Here is a 23,118-nt window from a genome sequence, read left to right on the forward strand (position 1 = left end):
TCACACAGTAAACAGTGAAAGTCCGCTAAATAGAATCAAAGTAAACGGAGGCATAAAAAAACCGCAAGCTCTCGTTGATTGCTGAGACCTGATTAGTGATAGTTGGCAGAGCGATTTCCGTAGAAATTACAAGGTGACTCGGTAGTCCCATTCATCCATTCAAGAAAGACGCCAAAACTAAAGTGAATCATGCTTGATTTAGCGAAGTACAAGTTTGATGACGAGTCGCAAACTATATGAAAATTAGGAGTTGTGTAAGCAATGAAGGGCAAAAATGGAGCATTGCAACAGGTCTAACCTTCAGTGCTACCCAGTTTTTGAAATACAGATTATGACCACATTTTATATGCTCCTTCTCCTGAGATGGCTATATCACTTGTCACATTTGGAAGTCTAGCGGCCGAAGAAACCGTTGACGCCAAAAAGAATGGTCTTTTTAAGATCTTGACTAGTTACGGTGTATAAAGCACAAGGGCTGAACACCCCTGTAAATGAGGACATTGTTTGCTATTGACGGTTGAAATTAAGTTGACGCCACCTGGTTTGTACGTAAGCTGCTAGTCTTCAAAGAAAAACTGAGAAACTAGTGGTAAACCTACGTAGTTCACCTGGTGGATTTTCTCTAAACAGGTATCGGTATTCTATGCTACAATGCCGAAAGTGTTCAGTTGTAAGTACTTAATGAATCCTGAGGAGAACAGAGTCCGATTAGCGTTCAGAGTAATAGCTCATTCAGACTTTCAACTTCTGATAGCTGATCAGCAGCATGACCAACTCACTTTATAACAATAACATTCTTATGAGGGACATTTGTCCTCCAGAAACTTCTATCTGAGAAGTCGTTGCTCGAGGAGCCAGTCATCACGTGTGACCGCGTGATGTGGATCCCGTGATTGAAGGATGAGCGGCGCTATATCCTGTCTAAGCGCGAGTTAATCACACTGCTGATCAGCCACTCGTGGCCGAACGGTTAAGTGTTCAAACTACTAGCAGGGAGGTCGCGGGTTCGAGACCCTTCGGAGTTTCGTGAGATGCGCACTGCTGACGATTCCCAATAAGGATGAAACAGCTGTACAGTGCTTCTCGGCTTTTCAGCATAGATTGGCTTCACTTACAGGACAAAATCCCGCGAAAAATCTCAAATCTCCTCACACTACCAACAATACATTTACATTCTTTTACAATACCACAGGAAGCTCTTGTCACAAAGTGCTACCCAAAGCGTAAGTGAGTCTAGATAGAACTTAGCGGTGAGACTGAAATAGAAGAAGAACAGATCCCATAAGAGTGAACGGAAGGTGACTGTGACCCCGCAGTTTATAGCGTATTGCCACAATTTTTATCCACTGATCACTGAGGGAAAACTAAATAGCGTAACGAAACCATTTCGCGGTTACACAATATAAGGTGGATTTGTGGGAAAGACTGTCAGCAGCATAATTTGCCATATGATAAATACAAAACCCACCAATTCAATCTATCTAAATTGTTTTCAAATTACCAGTTCATATTTTATTAAGGTTGGGAATCACAGTTCCCACCTAGTACTGGTTAATCACAAAGAAAACAAACTTTATAGTGGGGCACATGGAGCTTTTTAGGGAAAAAGATGTAGGACAGAATAAACAGGCCAATATAGGAAACAGAGGAGTTACTGCGGGCAGGAACCATCATTTCAGAACGGGAGTAGTAGATCACTTGCAAAGTGGACAGTTACGGATAAAGAATAGTGGTTCAAAAACACACGACAGACCGATCACAGAGAATAGAAATAGACAACGACTGAAGCTACTTCCCAATAAACGTAATTCCCTGTGTCACTCACAAAATTAGAATATGTTACCGGAGAATTCGGGGTTGGAGTGTTATCTACTTCCTAAAGTAGCATTTAAGGAGTTCCATCCTAAACATTCACAAGAAACTTGGGGGGAAATTTTTCCTTCGAGTCGGAGCAGCTATAATCGGAAGCAGTCTATCTTTGGTCGCATCTGAGAATTTTCTTTACAAAAAAGATAAAACAAGGGGAATGGACATGTAACTCCCAACTCATACATCATGACCTCAGTTATTAAAGCAAACTGGTCATGACACGACTGATTGTGTCGCGTGAAAAATGAGCATTTTGTTGGGGTCCAAAACAGTAATTGGGGAGTGAGTATGCCAACTCACGTGTAGGACATAGGACTCCTTGTAGGACATAAAAATGATTCAGAAATCCTGCTAAAATTCCTATAAGGTGTTATTCATATTGGAAGCGGTGATGTGTTACTAGTCCCCAAGCACGAATACTCAACGATTTGCGTTATGTGAGACTCTCGCACAACCCATTCATCGAGTAGTTTACATCCAAGGTAACTATTCGGTTGTCCTGGGGTCGTTCCACCATACCCTGAAGTCTAGCTAGCTCACAAAGATGGCGTAACTGCGGTGAATTGCTTCTAATTTATGCATCATCTATATTATTACCCGATGAAGTCTAAGAAATAGGTACTATCTTGCAGTCGCGTTTGTTACCAGTTAAGCTGAAAATTTAATTAGTCAGAAGTAAGGATGGATTTCCCTCAAGCTTTCTCGTGGCAAATCAATGAAAGGACGAATTTAAGGAACCACTTATTTGAGAGTGTCACTTCATTGGCAACTGCCTAAGTCCTCCTCTGACACATATTCGTTTAGCGAAAGTAGCGATTTATTATCGCAAAGCTCGTGACAAATACCACCTCGTTAAAGTAGAAATCTAGGAAACAGTGCACTCGATTCGAGACGAGAAAACCAGGCTTACTGTTTCTGATGCTAGGGTAACTTGAAGTTTGACCCCAAACCCAAACTCACGAACCTCTCTCTCAAACTGAGGGAGGGAAATCCATTTAGCCAGTCACCGTTCAGTGTGACACGTTATATGAACAACATAGCCTGCTAGGATTGACCGACAAACATTGCTAGTTAGCTGATGCTAAAACAGTGAATTCTGGTATTACCATTCAGGAGTGTTATCATTGGTCGCAAACACACCAAAACAGTTTATCCAATTATTAAAAATTATTCACACATAGCACTAGCGCATCTTTTCCGGAGTGCATATTTCACATCGCATGCTATCCATTTTTGACAAGTGAGTATTTATATTGCAAACAAAATGCACTATTTTCACATTATACACAGATTGCATCACAGCAACTGAAAAATAAATCAAATGCCCATTTTCTGTTTTTTGTTTGTTTGTGAACAATTTTGCAAGAAGAAAAATATATGCCATTAAATACCTCCTACAACAATCGTCAATCGACAGATCAGTGAACCAATCAGGACTTCTATGTTACGAAGCCTACAGTGTATGGTTAAAGTTTTACAATCACCTATAACTTCCATCAATGCACAGGGATATTTAGTGATGGTTGGAAACGTTTTCCCCTCTGTTCTGTTAAATGCTCACAGTTTTACAAGCCTCTAGGAGGTTAGCAGGGGAAATAACTTGTACCGCTGATTGTGTCCCAATTTTTGCATAGTTAATATCAGTAGAAATTTGGTTAGTTGTGCGGGCTGAAAGTTCAGCTACACAGACGTGATGTTATCCTCATGCCAGCTTCTCAACTTACTAAGCTACCTTGACACGGTTAATCAACTTTGCTTACAGTACAAGGGAATACCGGGTAAAGGTTGTTGCAAAATTCTTTCCCAATCTATACATTATTTATTAATGTGAGAAGAACCATGGGTAGCAGTAAATGAATGAGCTGAGAGACACAGAGTGAATTTGACGTTTACCAAGTATTGTCAATCCTACTAATTCCAGCTCTCTCAAGCGGAGCCGAAGGCCGTGAAAATGTTTATTCATTTATGTGCCAATCAGCATGCGGTTTGTCGAGTTCAGATTAAATTCTTCAGAAATAAGAAGACAGTCCCACAGACATTGGACAATGACGCCCCTCACTTGTTCAAGCTGAAAATCAATAGTCAATCTAATTTATCAAAATCGATATCCCTGAACACTAGTAAGACCTAATCCGTCATTTGCACTATCTTGATCATGTAAAACTACGGATCCGTATCTGCATTTGAAACGGTCCCTAAGAAAAAAATGTCTTTAGCTTATACTTCCGTTAACTGTTATTCCTTGTTCTATTTTCATCTGTTTCCACAACTCTCCTTGATCAGTATTGATAATGACCTTTCGCACCCAGGGTAATCTGCTTCTATGCCTTTACCTATTTCCAAAAGAACCTTTACTGGGTGGTCAGTTAGACATTGATCAAATGACCGTCTGCCTGACAGCTGTAAGTTTGTACCAAGAACCCCAAAATCGCTCATTGCACTCACAGAACGGGTGAATTCAATCCTCACCACAATATACGGTTTATCAAACAATGCGTTTAACTAAGTAGTACAAACTAGTTTAATCCATTAAGATGCCACTGAATTTGACTGGGCATCGAATGTTTATTTAACGAGAGAATTACTGAAGCATATAATACCTAAATGGGTTTAATGCTGACATAAATAGCCATAAGCTATAAATTAGATAGACCTGTGTCGGGGTTAGTAGGAACGGTGATTTGAACACAGCTCACTGTGGTAGCAGCGCGTACATCAGATTTCTTTGGGTTTACTTATTTTCGGTCAGCTAAAGTGGCAGTTTCTCCCAGTAATGCAAAGCGAATCCGGCGTTCTTTCCTAAACATTGACGGACTGAATTTGTCTCCATGTATTTGAATAACATTGTACATTATTTACTTTGTAAGGACATAACAAAAAACGCAAAACCATACTTAAATTCAGTGCAACTGAAATTTCAGTCTGTATATTGTACTAAATAACAAGCAACTTACTCCGTCATCACGTGAGCCGAAAATATTGAGCAGTCCATATGGTAAACAAGCGATCAGGTCGACCATAAACCATCCTTTGAGATAATTCAAACGGATCAATGTGGGGTCAGAAATCACGGCTCCAGTTGGACCGACGAATGTTGTGTGGAAATTCAGCACAATGTCGATACAAAAAATGATGTCGACAATGCGATCAAACGCGTTAAGCAGGGTACCACCGTAGGTGTTTACTTGTCCAAATGCCACGCTGTATGGAACCACGACCGAAGTGTACCCAGTAAGGAGAAATATCATCCAATCCCAGGCCGTCTTGAACGTCACATAGTGTAGGAGCACATGAGGCGGCGTGCGTGGTGACTCTTCACGGTACTTTGGTATGTTTTCCTTCTGTACTGGGGCAAGCTATTTGTGGATTGCAGACATTCAAAAAGTAACCTATTTTAGGACAAGGTATACTCAAGTTCCATCAAAAAGGAAATAATGCTACTTTGTCACTTTATTTTGAGGTGACCAAGTATTGGTCGAATTCCGCGTCATAATATTAGTTTAGCATTGATGATATACTTATGTACGATTTGTTTACATATAAATGTAAATATACCATTTGGTGTTAACGTTTTTTCTCTTGCTCTATGCATCGAATCTGATTGTCTCGTTTTGTTGTTCTGTCTGCCTTTTGTGAGGGTTTATCATCCATGCATTCATTCATTTACCCATTTTTCTATTAAGTCTTTTCTTTTAGGATCCCATTAAAAAGAGTGACAATTACTTGTTTGGTCGAGATTCAGGCAAATTACTCTGCCTCTGAAAATGAAATTAGAAATTCCGAGACAACGGTTGACCTCCGCAATAGCCTTGGGAGAATAAACGGGTTAATTTGTGGTTCGTAAGAAAACTTTTTTCCAATAGTTTCTTGTCTGACGGGATGAATCTGTGTTCTGAAGGTTTTCTGCACCTTTTTTCAGTTCGACGCGACGCGATATTTGGTTTATGTTTGTAAGGAAACATTGCTATTGCAGTACAAAAAGCGCGACTTCCACTAAACTGATATTCAGCGAATCACTTTATTTGTTCCAGTCTTGTAAAAGATGATAAAAATAACTTACAATCACAGTATGTTGGAGTTTGGGGTCTCAGTGACTGAACGTTCTCAGACAACTGAGACCTGAGCTGCCAGTATCAGCTTCTACTCTAGTAATGACGCTACTACTTATGGAGATACATTAATCAGAAGAGACTGCTTTGCCAGGTGTGATGCAAAATTCAGTAGCTGTATCAAAACGATTGTCATATTTTTATACATCTGAGTTGAATTTAAAACTTCAGCCCCTAGTGTTTCGTGATTATCGTACATTACTGAGTGACAAGAAAAACTAGGATAGAGTTTACTTAGTGACCGTGTCTTTGATTGGTTTGTACGTAATCTCAAATTGACAAGAAAATATCTTTTTGCATCGTTGTTCTAAACTTGCTTTGTTTTGTTACCTAACCTCCAGTTAAGCAACACAACGAAGTACGAAAAAATCAGTACATCGAAATTCCGTTGGCAGAAGTGGCAATGTATCTGTAAAAGAGAAATATTTGGGTCATATTCTAATAAAGATCCTTGAGACTGGTGGTCGTTGGCTTGTTCGCTGAGCTGGGCAATTTGATTGCAAACGTTTCATCACCAATCAAGGTGACATTATCAGTGCGTTGTTGTGGAGCGTAGTAGTGCGTAACGGTGGGTTGGTGGTTGTGCACAACCACGATACCTGAGCTACCAACGTTTTCCTCTATAGAAATCCTTGAGACTAATTTGTGAGGTTAGTCTTTATTCAGTTATTCTGTAACATGTTTTGACGGAATGAACCGCCAGAGTGGTGAATAAATACATATAAGTAAGTAGGATGAATGTACGACGGTATCTTCAGTAGTAGTTGCAGCTACCAAATTTTCCTCTATAGAAATCCTTGAGACTAATTTGTGAGGTTAGTCTTTATTCAGTTATTCTGTAACATGTTTTGACGGAATGAACCGCCAGAGTGGTGAATAAATACATATAAGTAAGTAGGATGAATGTACGACGGTATCTTCAGTAGTAGTTGCATGTGTGCTCTCGTTACACCTGCCATAAATTTAGGAGGACACAATCGTTGTTTGGCAGGTATTTATGGTTGATGAAGAAGGATTACTGCTGGACTAATCTGGAGATATCTGTGTACATCGAATTCTTCAGTCGCTTAGATATGACTTAATGGTATGGAATTTAACATTGGGTTCTTGTGCCTGTGACGCTATTATATGCTACACTAAGCAATGCTACATTATACTATACTGTATAATATTATACGATATTATACTACACCATATTTTATTGCACCACACTGAGCTACACTTTACTTTGATATATACTATTCTATATTATATAATATACCGTACTATGCTACACCAGACCACACTACATCATACTGCGCTATAAAATACTAAAAACATATATCATACCACCCTACTTCTACACAGCATATCGTATTTTGATCAGTGAGAAGGTGGAGCAGTGTTAAAATGAAAACCTCGCACTAGCAGGACGATCGATGGTATGTCCCTTCGGCACAAGATGTTCTGCTGTAATCTCAGTTTCTATACTCTGACATGAACACGCCCCCACTGCCCCTAACAGACAACTACTCCGTACGCAAAACCGTTTGCTAATCCCAAAGACTTTACTCGCCCTTGTGTTAAAGTGCTTTGCGTTTAATTTCACTGGAGGACGAAATCGAAGAGTAACCATCAGGAGATGCTATTACGAAATAACACACCTGGATTATCATTGAGTTTAACTACACTTACTACCAGTGCCAGTTCGTTGCCAGTATTGTTAAAAATTCACCAAAGAACTACGTTGACTGGCTTTGAAATTCAAAAAAATGGTCAATGGTATGGCATGCACTGTCAAAACAGCAGTCATCCGGTTGAGAAGAACCCAACTCCCCGTTGTTTAACGTGGAAGAGATGGAAACAACCCATCCTTGTCTTAAGATAGCTGCTCACTTGATAATTTTTCCCAGGGCGAATCTTTTCACTTCAACCTACTGTCTTATTTTCGCTGTTACATTATTTATCTCCTCTGAATATTATTTCTGCCGACACGGTGAGCTGCGTCCTAACAACCAAACGATTGTTGTTAGGTTGACTGTCCCTCCTCAACACACGGCATGGCACAATGCAATCATCTACCATAGGGCTTCTCCTCTAAGACAGTTGACGTTGGAGAAAGATGCCGGAAACGGATGTGGTGGTACAGCGCTATTGTTCTCTCCTCAAGCTAGCTAGGTGAATATGTGTCCGCCCAGTAGCAACAATAGGTTGCTTGAGTTTTTGCGTTTGAGTAGAATCAAAATACATCCGGCCGTGTCATAGTAACCTGCTCTGTCTGAGTTGTTCCGCACACAAACATGAGGCACACGTGTCGGCGGTAGTACGTGACGGTTATCTGCGTCAGCAGATACCAAAATTTGCATGGGGTTTGAAAAATTCATCTACATTTTTCTTGGCGACTGCAGAAATTGACTTCGTCTCAATTTCGCATAATGTCTTGCAGAACCTGATAACTAGTTTGAACTCTGAAATTCTGTGTGATTTGCTTTGTCCCATATGCTTTGCGGAGCATGTGGGTCACGATGAACTTCGGGACTATCCGAATTACAGCCATTGATCATCGTCTATAACCTTGTCAAGGAGATTGCTTCAAGAAAACTCCGCTTATTGGTGGATCAGGCCAGTAAATTTGTTGCGCAGTATGCAGTGCTTCTAACTGATCGTATCTCATAGTTTTAACACTGGAATCGGAATCGATCCTAACAACTACTGTCAACCAAGGAGGTAACAAAAGAGTAGCAATCGACAACTTTAACTTGGGACCAGAACACCGGAATCCTGAATAGAAAAGAAAGTTGAATGATGTAGACAAGGTATTCAGACGTTGTGTTCTCGACAATCCAGCTTTGGACAAAGCAAGGCTGGCAAAATGTGAGATACTCCTGGAAGCTGCAACCAAATTCGCCTCCTTCCGCAAAAGACCAACAATGGGAAAGTGCGATTGGGGTAGATGTATCAAGTGATTTTTTGAAAGGAGAGTAGATGAATCAAACTGCATATGTCAAGAGTGAGACTAGTTTTCTGGAACATCCAGACAGATGGGTCAGTTGAATGAACAGGGGAGTTACTGGTTACTGTTCGAGATGTCGCTGGAGTATGAACACATGATAATTAAGGTGCGTTCAGGCTGCGCTAGTGGATCAGTGGCAACACATTCGTTTCTTTGTCAGATGCAAGACCCTCGAGCATTGGTATGACCAGTTACTTTATGGTCTCCATGCTGAGATGTTTTCTTGTTTGCCCTTGACAAAGTGTCTTTCCTTAAACAATCGGCTGCATCCGTTTCCGAAAAGTTCACGGCACTTCTGGAAAGCTCTTCTTTTATGCAGGAAGCGCATTTTAAGACATACGGTCATTATGTAGATAACATTTTAGCTTCATTAAATTTTCTCCAGGATCACGAACATCTCTAACTTATGGTTTTGTAGAAAACTGAAATCATGGTCAGGTTATCAACTACTGGCCTTCAAGAAGATTCCTTGTAGTTGCAGATACGAAATTGCGTTTGGACCCCTTGGTTTTGTTGCACTTAGGGTGCATATAATGTAGTGAACGTGATATTCGACTCAAATGTAGGTCAAAAATATAGAGAAAGCACATGTAGGCGGTAAGCAAGTGCTTGCCCATCAGTCTATCTTTTCTTTCCCAAGATTCAGGTTATAGATTTGAGATGTTTCGCTGCCCATCCAAGATTTAATTTCCAAAACTAAACGTGATTGAAGTTAGATCATATGCCAAAAAAGGTACGGAAAAGAGCCGCGTTGAGATGACAGTGAAAATCTGTAAAATTCGTTTGATTGCGAGAAGCGACTGTCCAGGAAAATTTCGACTCCAATCTACTACAATATCAACTCGTTGTGAGGCTAAATGTATTCTGCTACTCATACATTCATCGCAATTTCCCATACGGCAAAAATGTATTGTGTGGTCCATTGTGCGGAGAACAGTTACAAACCGGTTGAATTTTGAATCTGTCGTGCATTGACCCCTCCATGAAAGCGTCTCGCTAATTTTGATTGCTACATAAGAAGCGGCCAAAACGGGGTGTGAAATGGATGCCAAGGCATCTGTATCTTACCGAGGCCGTTGAATCATCCGTCTCTGATTGAGAAGCCAACATATTGCGATTCCGTGCCACTGAGCGTGCCAATTTCGCAAATTTACTGAAACCTGAAATTGTGAATAAGTCCATGCACTGGGATGTATCCATAACGGAAGGAGGAACAAATTATCGTTGTCCGAATCCTGATTCCGATCGTCAAACAGTTGTCTGCTTTTCTAATCTTTGATTTACCATAAAGGCAGTCAGGTCTATCTTTAGTATAATGTTGTTTGTGCAGTAATGTATTTGTCCTTGATTATTCAGTTAATTCAATTGTGCAAGGTAAACTTCAGTCGCATTTAAATATACAAAAACCGAATACCCTGTCAACCGCCGTTTGACGTTTTATTTAATTCTGATTACCAAACGTCAATGAGAAACCCTTATCATTTTTTAATGGTTTCGTGGGGTTTTCTGCTGGGAGCCAATCAGTAGATTCCATGCAATAGAAGTTCTTCAGAGAGCACGCACTGCAATGTGAAAATATTCGGTGTCTGCCCATCCAACTTGTGAAATATGGACAAATATTCAGCGATTATAGGTGAGAAAGACCTCAGAAATATAAATATATATAAAATAGTGTATGGGGACTGAGGATCTTGACTTATGCCTGAGGAGCGCTTTTAAAATTATCTTTTTATAGCCTAATAAATGATACCGATAAATTACAGTCAGTTAACGATCCTACAAGAGTTGGATTATAAAAAGACACCGGTTTTCTATTTCATCTTGTGTGCTTCAACAAAAACAGTGCGATGTAACTTACTTCCACGCAGAACGTCGTCGTCGAGAGGTTGACGCAGTGGCGAGATATCATATAATAAAATGAGATAAAGGCGAATTTCCCCAGCGTCGTTCTCGATTGGAGCAACACACATTACGACCCATATCATGGATTCTGTAAAAGACAGTAAACACAGGGCATTATTGGCGGCTTGTTGTCTGAACGGCCTCTGCTTGGTGCCTCAGTGAATGATATGCATGAAGGCCACTGGTAATGAACCAGAGCTTTATGATCAGAGAAAAGATAGAAACGACTGTTCACCTATTTTCAACGGATCAGTATGCAACCGCTAATGGGCTGAAGAAGAATTGACAAATGTAGCAAAGCTGCGAGCGGAAGGGCTAAGTTTGGTCATCCCTTCAATAGCCGCGTTATTTTACTTAATTAGGAACGGAATCATCATTCCGTCAACAGCAAATTTAGACAAATGAGCATCCATCACATTTTCCCGAATTCATCAAAGTTTGTGAGATATTTTCAGGTATCTTGATATCCTAATAAATCTATGCAAATATTCCTGTCCTACCACAGAACAGAAACAGAACAGAAAACCAGGAAGCTTTCCTAAAGGAAACTACTCACAAGGTTGCTGAAAACTCTTCAGTTGTGGAATATCATCAACAAGAGATTCATTTGAATCTCTGGTGAAGACCAAATTGATTTGCAAATGAGTGTATTTCTAGGAAGCTTTCTCCTTCAGGTGTCAAAAATATAAATAACGCATTCTGGCCTGATTCTGGTTGAATATTCAAGATGATTTCCACATTGCCCCGCAAAACCTGAGAAACTATGGCCAAGGATGGGTAGTTAGATGGAAAATGATTGCACAGTCAGTTTTCTTACTTATATACTAATACCGGCCTTTTACTCACTGCCCACTACAAGAGTCATATTCATAGTCAACGATAACATGAGTTGATAGAGTTGTGAAGACACGCATAATGGGCCTATTTAAAGTGCAGTGTTGCATGTGATGTCTGCAAAAGCTATAAGAGGGTACAGCCTATTCGCAACATGTTCATGTTTCTAATATAGCACTCACTTCTCAATGGAAGGATTCATTCATTCGCATTGAAGACATCTTAAAAAAGGATTATTGTGCCATATTATCGGTATTAGACCGTGTCTTGCAACTTCTTACTCATCCGTACTTTCGGTTTCTCACTTTCATTATCTTATTCAACAAGATATATAATGTAGAAAACTCACTGTTAGAAAACTGGTATGGTCTCAAAGGTAGGTTGAACTAAATTCTGTTCCCTTACGGTACAATCATGGCCTACCGTGTTTCCCTTCACAAAAGGGATTTTTCAACAATTTACACCTTTTAAACATCTTGTCTCCATGGTGCATGAGAAGTACAATAAGTTTAAAAAATTTGTTGACCTCATTTCAGGAATGAAAGTATGCGTGACATATTCTCCAGAACAAGCAAAAATATAGTTGTGTGACGTATTTCTCTGATCCAAGCGTCCTGGTAGGAGGTATTAATTCCTTTTCGATCTACTCAACCCTGTCTAGGTTACGCCCGATTAAATCTAAGACAATTGAAACAACACTTAGCTTATAGTGGTTGTAGTGGTAATGTGAGTGAACTTTTCTTTTAAATCGAAAGTATGCTTCTGTTGAGACAGTTGTGCCAATATGCATGCATAAAATCATCGTTCTGTGTTCAAGCAAAGCTCCATTGGAACCCCCTATCATGGATGCAAGTTTCTGTTGGAAAACAGTCATACTCTGCGCAATACCATAAACTTTTGTGTTGTTGCAATTTGTTGTTGCACTTGTGGTTGTTTTGTTGACGGTAACTAGCTGTTGCCAGATTATTCCTTTTAGTGATTCAACCATGTCTGGCAAAACAAGTTCATAAACAAGGTTAGACGCAACACTGCAAAATAGTGGCTCCGATTAACTAGATGACATACAATAGTGATGGTCAGATAGTGTTGAAGGAAAACCATAAACCATGTGCTTAGCCATATTCGTGTCGGTGGGCTCGGGTTACCTTGATTCCGACTCTGGTCATTTAGAACCAAATAGATTGCTTTTAACAGTTATGAAAATCCCAAATAAACGGCACAAAGTTTCCTCTCAGCGAGGGTCAAGTGGCTAGTAAGTTTTCCCATGTATGAGCTTGGCAAGAAAGCACGAATTAGAAGCGATTGCCAATTATTAAATAAAGTAGTTCAGTTGTTAGAATAAATGTCCACTCTTCTCCGCAAGCAATCCCAGATGATTGGTAGAGGTCCAGTTGTTGCGAAGTTAGACAGAAAGAATTGGTGTCTTTGCAGTGAAAGTATGAGGGTATTACTTTATTTACAAAAATAAAACAGAAAAAAGTCTACTTAAGGTAAACCATCTTTTTTTGGATATGGGGCTCACAGTGCTACTGAAATCATTCGGTGTTTCGGGAATTTTCAGTCACACGCCCATGAAGTATGTAGTTGAAATACGTAAGTTCCTTACTTTGTTGGGGGCACGCCCATTTTCAAACAGGATCGGGGAATTGGTTGTTTTGAAGAGCAGTCTGTGATTGTCCAAATATCCAAATGTAATTCTACCGTTGATGAGGTTGTGGCGTCCTATGATTATCAACACATCCGAGGGCAGAGTGTTCGAGGCGTAACATACTGCCAGTGATGCTTGCAAAGAAATGCAGAAACATATCCACAGCTTGGTCGTCCAAGTCAGCAAGCAGCTCTGCCTAATCGGCATGCAATATCTTCCACTGAATGTTATGTCGTCAGTTTACCACTGTTTGTCCTCTATGGCCGCTATCACCCGGCTTCGGTATTTGCTTTGAAATCTTGGTATTCGTTTGCGATCACCCTACACTTTTCAGGGCAGTAACATTGTTTGGTGTATTCTAAAGTGCACATTAGTCGTCCAGTTTGCAGGAAGCCTGCTTATTACATCATTTCTCTGGAAACGGATCGTCAGACTTTGGTCTGGTGTAAGTTTGCAAAGCTTCAAGAGATTCACTGTGTAGCAGGAGCCCCACAGAGACAAAGCTGAAAAGTTCTCTAGGAAACTGTGTTGAACGGTCCCAGTTTAGTATAGTCAGTGACAAAAAAATGCGGAAACATATCCACAGCTTGGTCGTCCAAGTCAGCAAGCAGCTCTGCCTAATCGGCATGCAATATCTTCCACTGAATGTTATGTCGTCAGTTTACCACTGTTTGTCCTCTATGGCCGCTATCACCCGGCTTCGGTATTTGCTTTGAAATCTTGGTATTCGTTTGCGATCACCCTACACTTTTCAGGGCAGTAACATTGTTTGGTGTATTCTAAAGTGCACATTAGTCGTCCAGTTTGCAGGAAGCCTGCTTATTACATCATTTCTCTGGAAACGGATCGTCAGACTTTGGTCTGGTGTAAGTTTGCAAAGCTTCAAGAGATTCACTGTGTAGCAGGAGACCCACAGAGACAAAGCTGAAAAGTTCTCTAGGAAACTGTGTTGAACGGTCCCAGTTTAGTATAGTCAGTGACAGGTGCTGTTCGTCGTGATGAAAAACACAACCACCGCACAGTAAAATCCACGATAAGATGCATGGTGGGGTAATTATTTCGTTCTGTGTACAACTGGTCGTCCATGCACCTCCAAATTTCTGCTTGCAACGGACCTGATTTCTGACATTGTACCAACTGGAAGACTAGCTTTCTCATGCAAGAGGTGAGTTAATAATTGCTCAGTACTACAATGTGAGTCACTGGGGTCCTCAGAGCTGGTGTTTTCCATTTTCTCGTATCGCAATGGCCTGAAGGATCAGCAGTGAGTAGCTCGCTTTGCATGTCCACATTCCAGCACAGTAGGGTTTGTGCGCTGCATATAATCATTGACAGAACGTAGCTTGATTGCACTCACTGCACTAGTAAGACCTGTACCAGGACTGAAAGAAGCTTACTCAGACAAATGTGTTTTGGGTATAAGGTCGATTGAAAAACACAAAATGATTAACAATGATGATTTGGGGATGTTCTCTGTCATTTTCGAAGATTTTGATATGGGTTTAGTAAAAGTAGACTGTATTAGCAGCCATCCAACAATACTATGTAGTTCACTGTTTTACTGAGAAAAATATTAGACAAGCGTCAGTTTCCCCTCTATTATTCATCACGACTTTACATTTTCCAACAACTTACCTTAGAATAGCATTTGACCCGTGAAACCGTCAACCATAACTTACTATTTTTTTTGTACAGTGTAATTTCCACTTGTTCCATTTGACCCTCATCTAATGCTCGTTGTATCCGTTCCACTGCATTGATTGAGGTTCGTTCCCCATGCAGCTGTTTGCAAATCGCACTGGTTTGTACCATATCCCGCGGACTATAGTTCGTCAGTCGGGTAAAGTTGTCATTCACATAGATGATCGGATAATCCACAATGCGAGCATTGGCAACCAGCAGACCGGTTTCTTCGATGGGTCCACACGTAAAAAATAGAAAGAGAACATCTTCTTATGTAATGACTGTGGACCATCCAAAATAGGGAGATACTTCTGAGCACACACTTTTGAGCGACTTTTCAAAATGTTGAATTTCGCAAATAGCACCCAGGTGTATCTTGCAGGTCAACATTCGATAGCCCACTGAACGCTTATTTAGAAAACATTCCGAAATGCAGCTGGCACTCTCAACTTCCAGCAGAAATAGTCTGTCTTTTTCTCGGCTGAAAATTGCTTTTGTGTAGTCTGCTCGAGCTCCTCACACAAATGCATGTTGCAAATTTTTTCATGACAAGCTGAAAACTTGCCTCGTAAGGAACCTGTTGATTAAAACCTGTTTGCTCGAAACTACTCCACTGAGTCGAAGAATGATAGTACCTTTACGGTAGAAGTCTGCTGGCATTCGGTGTGTAGTATCGTCTCAATGGAGTAAAATGCATGCTGATGTCACTGATTCAAATACTCCATTTAGATGAAAAAGGGATGATTTGTTTTTTTAGCGTTTGCCTTACAGCTGGCTTTTAGCTTATAAGTTCGTAATGATTGACACAGCTGAAAGGCATTTTTCTGCACTATGATCTAACACCAGTGTCTAGGTTTATATGGAAGTCCTTGTCTGAGAAGTTTCTTTTGAATTGTGGCGTTAAAACTAGGTGAGAAGTGCTGGGTGGGGATTTAGCATTGTCACGGATAAGAGTGCACGTCTAACGGTTCAGTTATAGGTTGTCTACGGGAAAAGCAAATGTGTGATTGCAACCTGTTCTGCCAACTGGAATTTTCAGGCCAAAGTTAAGGTAGTGGGGTTCTTTCCTTTTTGCCAAGCCTACTGGTGTCTTCTAGCTACATAATGTCGCAGCAACTGTCTGCCATTCGAAAATCATGCAACATTCCTGCCATTAACATTAGACTTTCGGCACTATGGGATTTTATTTGCTGTTGGTATCCTGTTAGGCCACAGAAGGGAGCAGATGGGGAGGACGTCAAATGGTCTAAACCGTTTTGTCTGTTCTCTCTAATCGGGAACATAGCCACAGTTATACCGGAAAATCCACGATTAAATTCACCAGCTAGTGGTTTAAATCCAGTCACCAGTTCCCTAGTTAAAGGATCACAAGGAAACAAGTGCTGACTGGATTCCTTGGGAATAAAATTTGTCAAAAGGTCAAGATAACAAGAGTTTATCGTCAAGATAATATATCTTGATGCTTCTCAAATTCTGTTTAGTGTAGCAAGCTTCCTAGTCTGATGCTTCGTTGTAACTTGCCAAGAAAGCGGCTCAGCAACACAACACGAGACTGCTCGTTAGGGAGAATCTTTTACACCACGGGTCATTCTCTTGGACTTTCATTAAACTCCAGGTACTAAGGCATTTCGTTCGTGTGAGACACATTCGAAAGACTTCTAGAGATGCTCCTCGGCTGATTTTTATCTCATCAAAGGCCTAGCCTTCGTGTGAGTGATCTATAGCATAGTATTCGGCAACGCAGTCAATTTTCTGCCTACTTATTCGGTTCCCACCGAAAAGGATGAAAACGAGTCAGCATACCGATCGGCTTACCGGTAGCGTACGAATGTGCAGTTTTGGTTGATCTTCACGATCAGGTGTGAAAAATCTGTTCGTTCATTAAGACAGCCAGAATATTTTTGGTCAAATTATGACTGGCAGGGATACCCAGTATACTTTTGCAATCATTTAACCTATAGTATACTTTTTGAGGTATAACAATGAGGATATCAGGTAAGTGGAATAGCGTCTTTTTGCCTAGGTGTTTCGTGATAAAGCCATCCTTCACAACATACAACCCTCTGCACGTCCCGCTAGAGAACTCTCCACGTAGTCCAATTTTTGTTTAAAGTGAACTTTCTACAAAACAGATCCTTTAACATTTGGCTTGAATCAGTCACATCGATCCGTTTCAGAGACAAGATATAAGTTTAGTCTGTGTTTCTATCGACAGTCAGCTACTAACAGATTAGTGCCCAGTTTGATTGAAAAGCCTACGGAACACACGCTATCGAGTCTATAGATAGCCTAAACAGCTAATGCACTGTCATACGTTTTTACCCGCTGTAAATATATTTTGCAACAGCCGCGTATCAACAGCATGTTTCTGAAAAGCCTGTAGTTTTTGAAAGGCCTTGTTATGCATGTCATTCCAAAGTGCCCGATCCGTCACCAGCGTCGTTAATCTCAAAGGGAACCTGGCCCATTGGTTACGCACTCGCTTGTCGTATGTCCCATCAAATCATTTCTTATTTTTGACACGGCAATTAAGAGTTCCTGACTCAAACACGTGACCCATGGATCTCACACTTGAAAAGAGTTTTAGTAGGCGATATGATAACAAACACTACAGGGTGGGACGGAGCCGGAAAATGAGGTACCTTTATTCTGAAGCTTTATGGAAAAGGACAGGCATTAGAAATGATTGCTACATACTTGATGCAATAAAAGTACAATTTATAGCCAATTGTCTTCCAAGCTTCACGGTTCTGCAATCCCATTTACAGTGTGTCTAGCTTTCCGATAGACCAGAAGGTGTAGAGTATCATCAACTATCAGCCGTGGACTTATCTTCTCTGGTGTTTTGACGCCGTTTCTCCGGCCACAGTATTTGGAGTTACGAGTTTTGTTGTCATGGTTGGGACACCTACACCCAAACTGTCAAAATCCACTGTACATTCCATCTAAGCGGAAACAGATTTTTGGATAACTTTCACCGAATGCTTGTAGCCAGATAGTGCGCAAACATACAGTATTTCCTCTAACGTTGCCTGCTTACCCTGGACCCCATTTTCTCTCAACTGCTGGCAGGATTTGGCGTTTACACAACACTGGTGATGATTGACAAGGGCACATTCAAAGCCAATAATGATCCTACTTCAAACTATAACTTCGTTGGAAACCGAGAAGAATATATATAGACTTGGGTAACAAAACTGGGTCTGAGGCAGCTAACATTAAGATAAGTGCCCAAGACCGACAAATTATCCTCGTACCTCAGCCATTGAAATCACCGCTTCCAGTTAAATGCATTCGTTAATGGCCAAATAAAGGATTATATCCAGCTGAATGACAGCTGAGTGCCTTATGACAAACTAGACTGTGCGATTAACACCCATACAAAATATCTGACCAATAACAATCAACTTACGCGGTGCACCAAATCGACGTAGCACGGTTTCAAGGAATGTGTTTTGTGGAGCAACCAAACCTTTCCTTGATCCAGCCATCACAAAATTGAGCAGAATATGGGCATTCAAATTTAACACAATGGAACAACCCACACACTCTTTCTCCAATGGTGGGGAAGGTAAACGTCGCGTCGGAGCTGCATCTACTCAGACACGTCCGAAGCGCGTGTCCAACACTTTGTATGCTGGCTGCCAAATCCTTGAAGCGGGTTGGTCAAATTACAAGGTCACACCTGCGGTATATACCGCGCATTTTGACGGCTGTTATTGGCTAGGGTGAAGTGAAAAGAATTTTCCGTGATATTACTTTTCCTATTTCAGGCGTTAACAGAGATTCATCCTGTGAAGGTCTGGCAAGTTCAGATAACAACTTCTGCGTGCCAACTAGACTTAAGTTTGGAAACATGCACCCACTCTTGCAAGTTTCCTTTGGGCCTACCAAACGGGATTGCAGACACTATTTTTCAACTCTCGCTGGTATAAAAAGACTTAAAGCATCAAATTTTCTGTTGTAAGACCAAGTAACATTCTTTTCTATTTTTAGCTAAATCCGTTTCCTGGCGGGATGTAGGTCCTATTACTGCAAATACAAACTGGTTTTGTGAGTATACCATTAGGCTGATCAAACCAGATGATCATTTAAGTATGAACTTTGTGATATGATTTCGGCTGCAAAACAAAAAAATCTGTGAATTTCGAAATACGGACAACCAAATGAGAATTGAATACAGTTTACAAATTTGAATCAATAAAATTACTGAAATTGGAAATTATTTGTTGCCAGTGCGTCCATCCAAAGCGCTAAGTCTAGGTATCGTCCTTATTGGCAGGACGAACCTAGGTATACTCACCCCACAGTATATATCAGCTACATAGAAAGGAGTATAAATCTGTCTTCATAAAACCGGACAACTCAACTACGCACTGAAGAGGTCTCCTCGACAAGGAAAAAACGTTTGCAAACCAGGTAGCAAGCAAGAGGTCTCCTCGACGAGGGAAAAACGTTTGCAAACCAGGTAGCAAGCTCGGCGAACAGAACAACTACCATCTGATCAACCAAAGGTAAACACACCCTAGCTACCTACCGATTTTTCCACAAACCGGACAACAGAATTGCTGTATTTTTCCTGAGCGGAGAAGGTAGTGTTTAAACATCGAAATCAGCCTGGGTGGCATCAAGGGGCTCGAAACTCACAGAGGAATAAAGAAAACGTTGATGGAGTAAATATCAAATGAAGACAACGAAATAAATGCAATGTAGTTTCATCACCACTGCAACTACCGACGCCTTCGAGCTCATTTACAGCGCTGATCTATGCCTTGCGTGATGTGCACAAATGTTGTGTATCACAAAGTATGCGTATTCCCACATGTAAAATCATAGTCAAGTAGGTGTGTAAAGTACTATAACCTTTCTGGCTTTAATGGCAAACCACAGCCTCTCGGGCGATTTTATTATGTTCAAACCCAACCACTTAGAAGTTCCAGAAAATATGATTTTACTCCTAGATTTAGCCCCATATTTACAGACGCATATAACGGGTGTGATCAAAATTCTTCAGATAGAGAATGTTTCAGGTTCAAGATAAGTTGGATGAAATGGTATCGCAACACACTTCCTGTTCAACGGTGCTTTTTCAAAGTACTTGTGGATATTCAATGAGTTGGAGGGTTGATACCAGAGGACAAACTAGCCAGCTCTGATTTTTTGATGGTTATATGAAGAAAGATATTGTTAATTTGTCATGCTACAGCTGGTCTCATGCGGATTGTGTACATCGTTAATGAGGCACGCGCGTGATTTATTTATGTAAACGGTGGAACTGGGACACGCATCCTGATTTCTGGATGTGCAGTAGAGTCGAACGCATGAGTGGCGCGTGCAATCAAATGATTTTCATAACCTAAAGTTGATTGACCATTATGCGCACTTTGACAGCATCCTGTCACCTACCATTAAAAAAACGTGTTTTGTAGTACTTTGATAGATTTAAGGAAGATAATATAGAAAATAATCTGTATTTCATCACAAAGATGCTTTGAGAAAACGGTAATCTAAGTAAGTTCCTCGAATGACATGAAACGCAACCCCTCGAAATTACCAGTACACGATGTGCCTGCAAAATCAGTGCAGTCCTGCCTTTAATTAATGAACCTCAGCCACTGGAGTGCGAGTTAAAACAAAAACCCTTTGAGAGATCACCTTGTGCGGCTCACTTTCGTATGTTATTTACAAGCCATTCGCTTTTCACGAAAGAACCAGAAACCTTCATATATATATATACAATTAAATTCCCTTCATAAGCACTTGTAGAACCACGCCTTCTGACTTCGAATTTTGAGCAGTAGTAACGTGAGTCTGCCTGCTAGCCCAAACTTCCTTCAGTCTGTATACAGGATGTCTCATAATAAACGCAAAATTTGATTGGCCCGCAAGGTCACCCGATCTCACAACTCTGGATTATTGGTTTTGAAGAATGATCAAGGCTTGCGTTTATCATGAAAATAAACCGAAGTATATGGTGGAATTAAGAGCAGGAATTGAAGAGGAGTGTGCACGAGTGACTCTTGAAGAAGTTAAACATGCTGTGTCTCACACCTTATACCGCCTCCAACTTGATATGGAAGAAAGGGGTGGTTTTTTTTCAAAATTTTTTGTGATGCCAGTTCATTCACAGTAAACCTCCATTGGGCATCCACATGGAATTGATAAATGTTTGAATCGGTTTTGCAGTTTTGCCTTGAGTATTATATTTGGCGTCTATTATGAGACACCCTTTATATGATTCGAGTCAGCTGGACCATCTCGACTGTCACCTAAACAACTCGAAAGTTTCACGGTCGAATTGAAGCTACACCAACCAAAGAGCTCTGTGCTGCTGCTTGAGGATGACTGCGCTTTAGTCGCACAAGTGAAGGTAAATTAGGGCTAGCAGCCACAGCAATTACCTCCACAGAATCTCACTTAGTTTAAATACAACTGCTTCTAGAACACTTGCCTTCTACTAACATTTTCTGGGTCTACAACAACAGGCACTTTCTACTCAAATAAATGTATGCGACATTTCCAAGACTATCTTTGAAACACCCAACCGGAAACTTGGCACTCGGTCTCGAAATCTATGCTCCGTTTCGGGGAGCAAGCATTAAATCTCTTCGCCTACATGCACACGTCGCAGTGTGCGAGCTGTGTTATTTATTCAATAACAAATGGCTATTAAACCTTGATGCCATGAAGACGGCACATCAACAAGTCTGACAATGTCTGCGGAAAGTTCTTCGATTTCAGTAGTCACATCCCGAGTAGCTAAATTACAACTCGATCCAAGATAAAATCAGTCTAGTTCGCCTCGATCAACAAACAGCTACGCCGGACAGACTGCGTAAAACAAGTGATCGATAAGTACATTCCGCAGCAAATTAGTTAAGGTCAGTAGACGAGCGGAGCCCAAACTCTAATGCGAGAAAAATTCGGTTATTGCAGCAGTCCTAAACAAAATTCGGAATCGTGAAGCTCAGTTTCAGATCTTGGGAAGATTTGACATTTGCTAGAGTAGCTTGGCAAATTCTCTGTGGACAAGCCTGAAGGGCTTTCAGGAACAAACGTAAGCGTCATTTAAAAATGTCGTACAATATTGAACACAACCATAGCTAGAAGGATCAATTTGCAATTAAAGGGTAGAAAGCCCTGAAATTCATCACCGTGCTTACTTTATGATACCCCGAAAGCGCAAGTAAATCAGTCAGCTTCAGTCAGGATCTGACTCTGCTATCATATTACGAGATAACGATGGTAGTAACTTCCGACTGCTGATTTGTCATTGCTATCCAATCGACACCGTCCAGATGGCATTGTTACGGTGATTTAGCTAGGGCGACTGCTCCTTGCTGCTGGAAGTTAGAGGAACTGATGGATGAAGTTAGTTCTTTGATGTGAAAGTGCCATAGTACTGGAGACAGTTGTTATGCCATGGTGCTTAGGCCTGCTGGTAACTCTCAACAAACCTGTGTGTTTATCCCCAATCTTATTCCCTAAATTTTATATTGCTATCGGCTGCTTGTGCCATATTTGGCTTCGCGCAAACCACTTGGAGCCTACCGACTGTGCGCTGAACGCCCAGCGAATTATTCACTGTCGCTGGCAGATCCTTTCGGATTCCAACCAACGGTATATATATATATATATATATATATGTATATATATCTTCCGCGGTTCACTGACACAGGAAGTACAATATGTCACCAACGTCCTTCAGGGAAGACTTCCTACAAGTTGGTAGGCCAGTCTTGTCGTAGCTTTATGGCCATCACCATAATTGACAGTAATACACTGGTAAAACATACTGGTACTCAAATGATAATGCGTCTTGGGTGGTCATAGCAGTCTCATAGCTTTTACGTAACGCTTCTGATGACAATGGGTCGGTTTTCGGTAGTTCGGTGACGATTTCTTAAGCAGTTATGAGCACCCTTTGCCGAAAATTTCGGTACAGTCATTTTCATATTAGAGCATGCTGCTCAGTAAGCAGAATAGTTTGGAGTAAGGTATGTTCCACCGGCTTTTGTTTATCGGTGTTTTCATCTGTTTAGTTTATCCAATCCAAGGACCAGTAGGATTTCAAGCGAGGG

General features: G+C 40.8%; 1 protein-coding gene across 1 annotated transcript in view; it reads right to left on the reverse strand.

The window, feature by feature from the left end:
- The window catches only part of T265_08858 (hypothetical protein), a gene marked incomplete at both ends in the record, with an annotated part of 52,864 nt that extends 34,336 nt beyond the window's left edge, over positions 1–18,528 (reverse strand). Inside the window, 5 exons of the mRNA XM_009174775.1 lie at positions 4,824–5,225; positions 10,039–10,130; positions 10,829–10,960; positions 15,034–15,306; positions 18,450–18,528. Of these exons, the coding sequence (XP_009173039.1) occupies positions 4,824–5,225; positions 10,039–10,130; positions 10,829–10,960; positions 15,034–15,306; positions 18,450–18,528 (978 nt within the window). The remainder of the gene's footprint in view (positions 1–4,823; positions 5,226–10,038; positions 10,131–10,828; positions 10,961–15,033; positions 15,307–18,449) is intronic.
- Positions 18,529–23,118: the final 4,590 nt, after the last annotated feature.

Source organism: Opisthorchis viverrini, assembly GCF_000715545.1.
Source record: "Opisthorchis viverrini unplaced genomic scaffold opera_v5_242, whole genome shotgun sequence".
NCBI lineage: Eukaryota > Metazoa > Platyhelminthes > Trematoda > Opisthorchiida > Opisthorchiidae > Opisthorchis > Opisthorchis viverrini.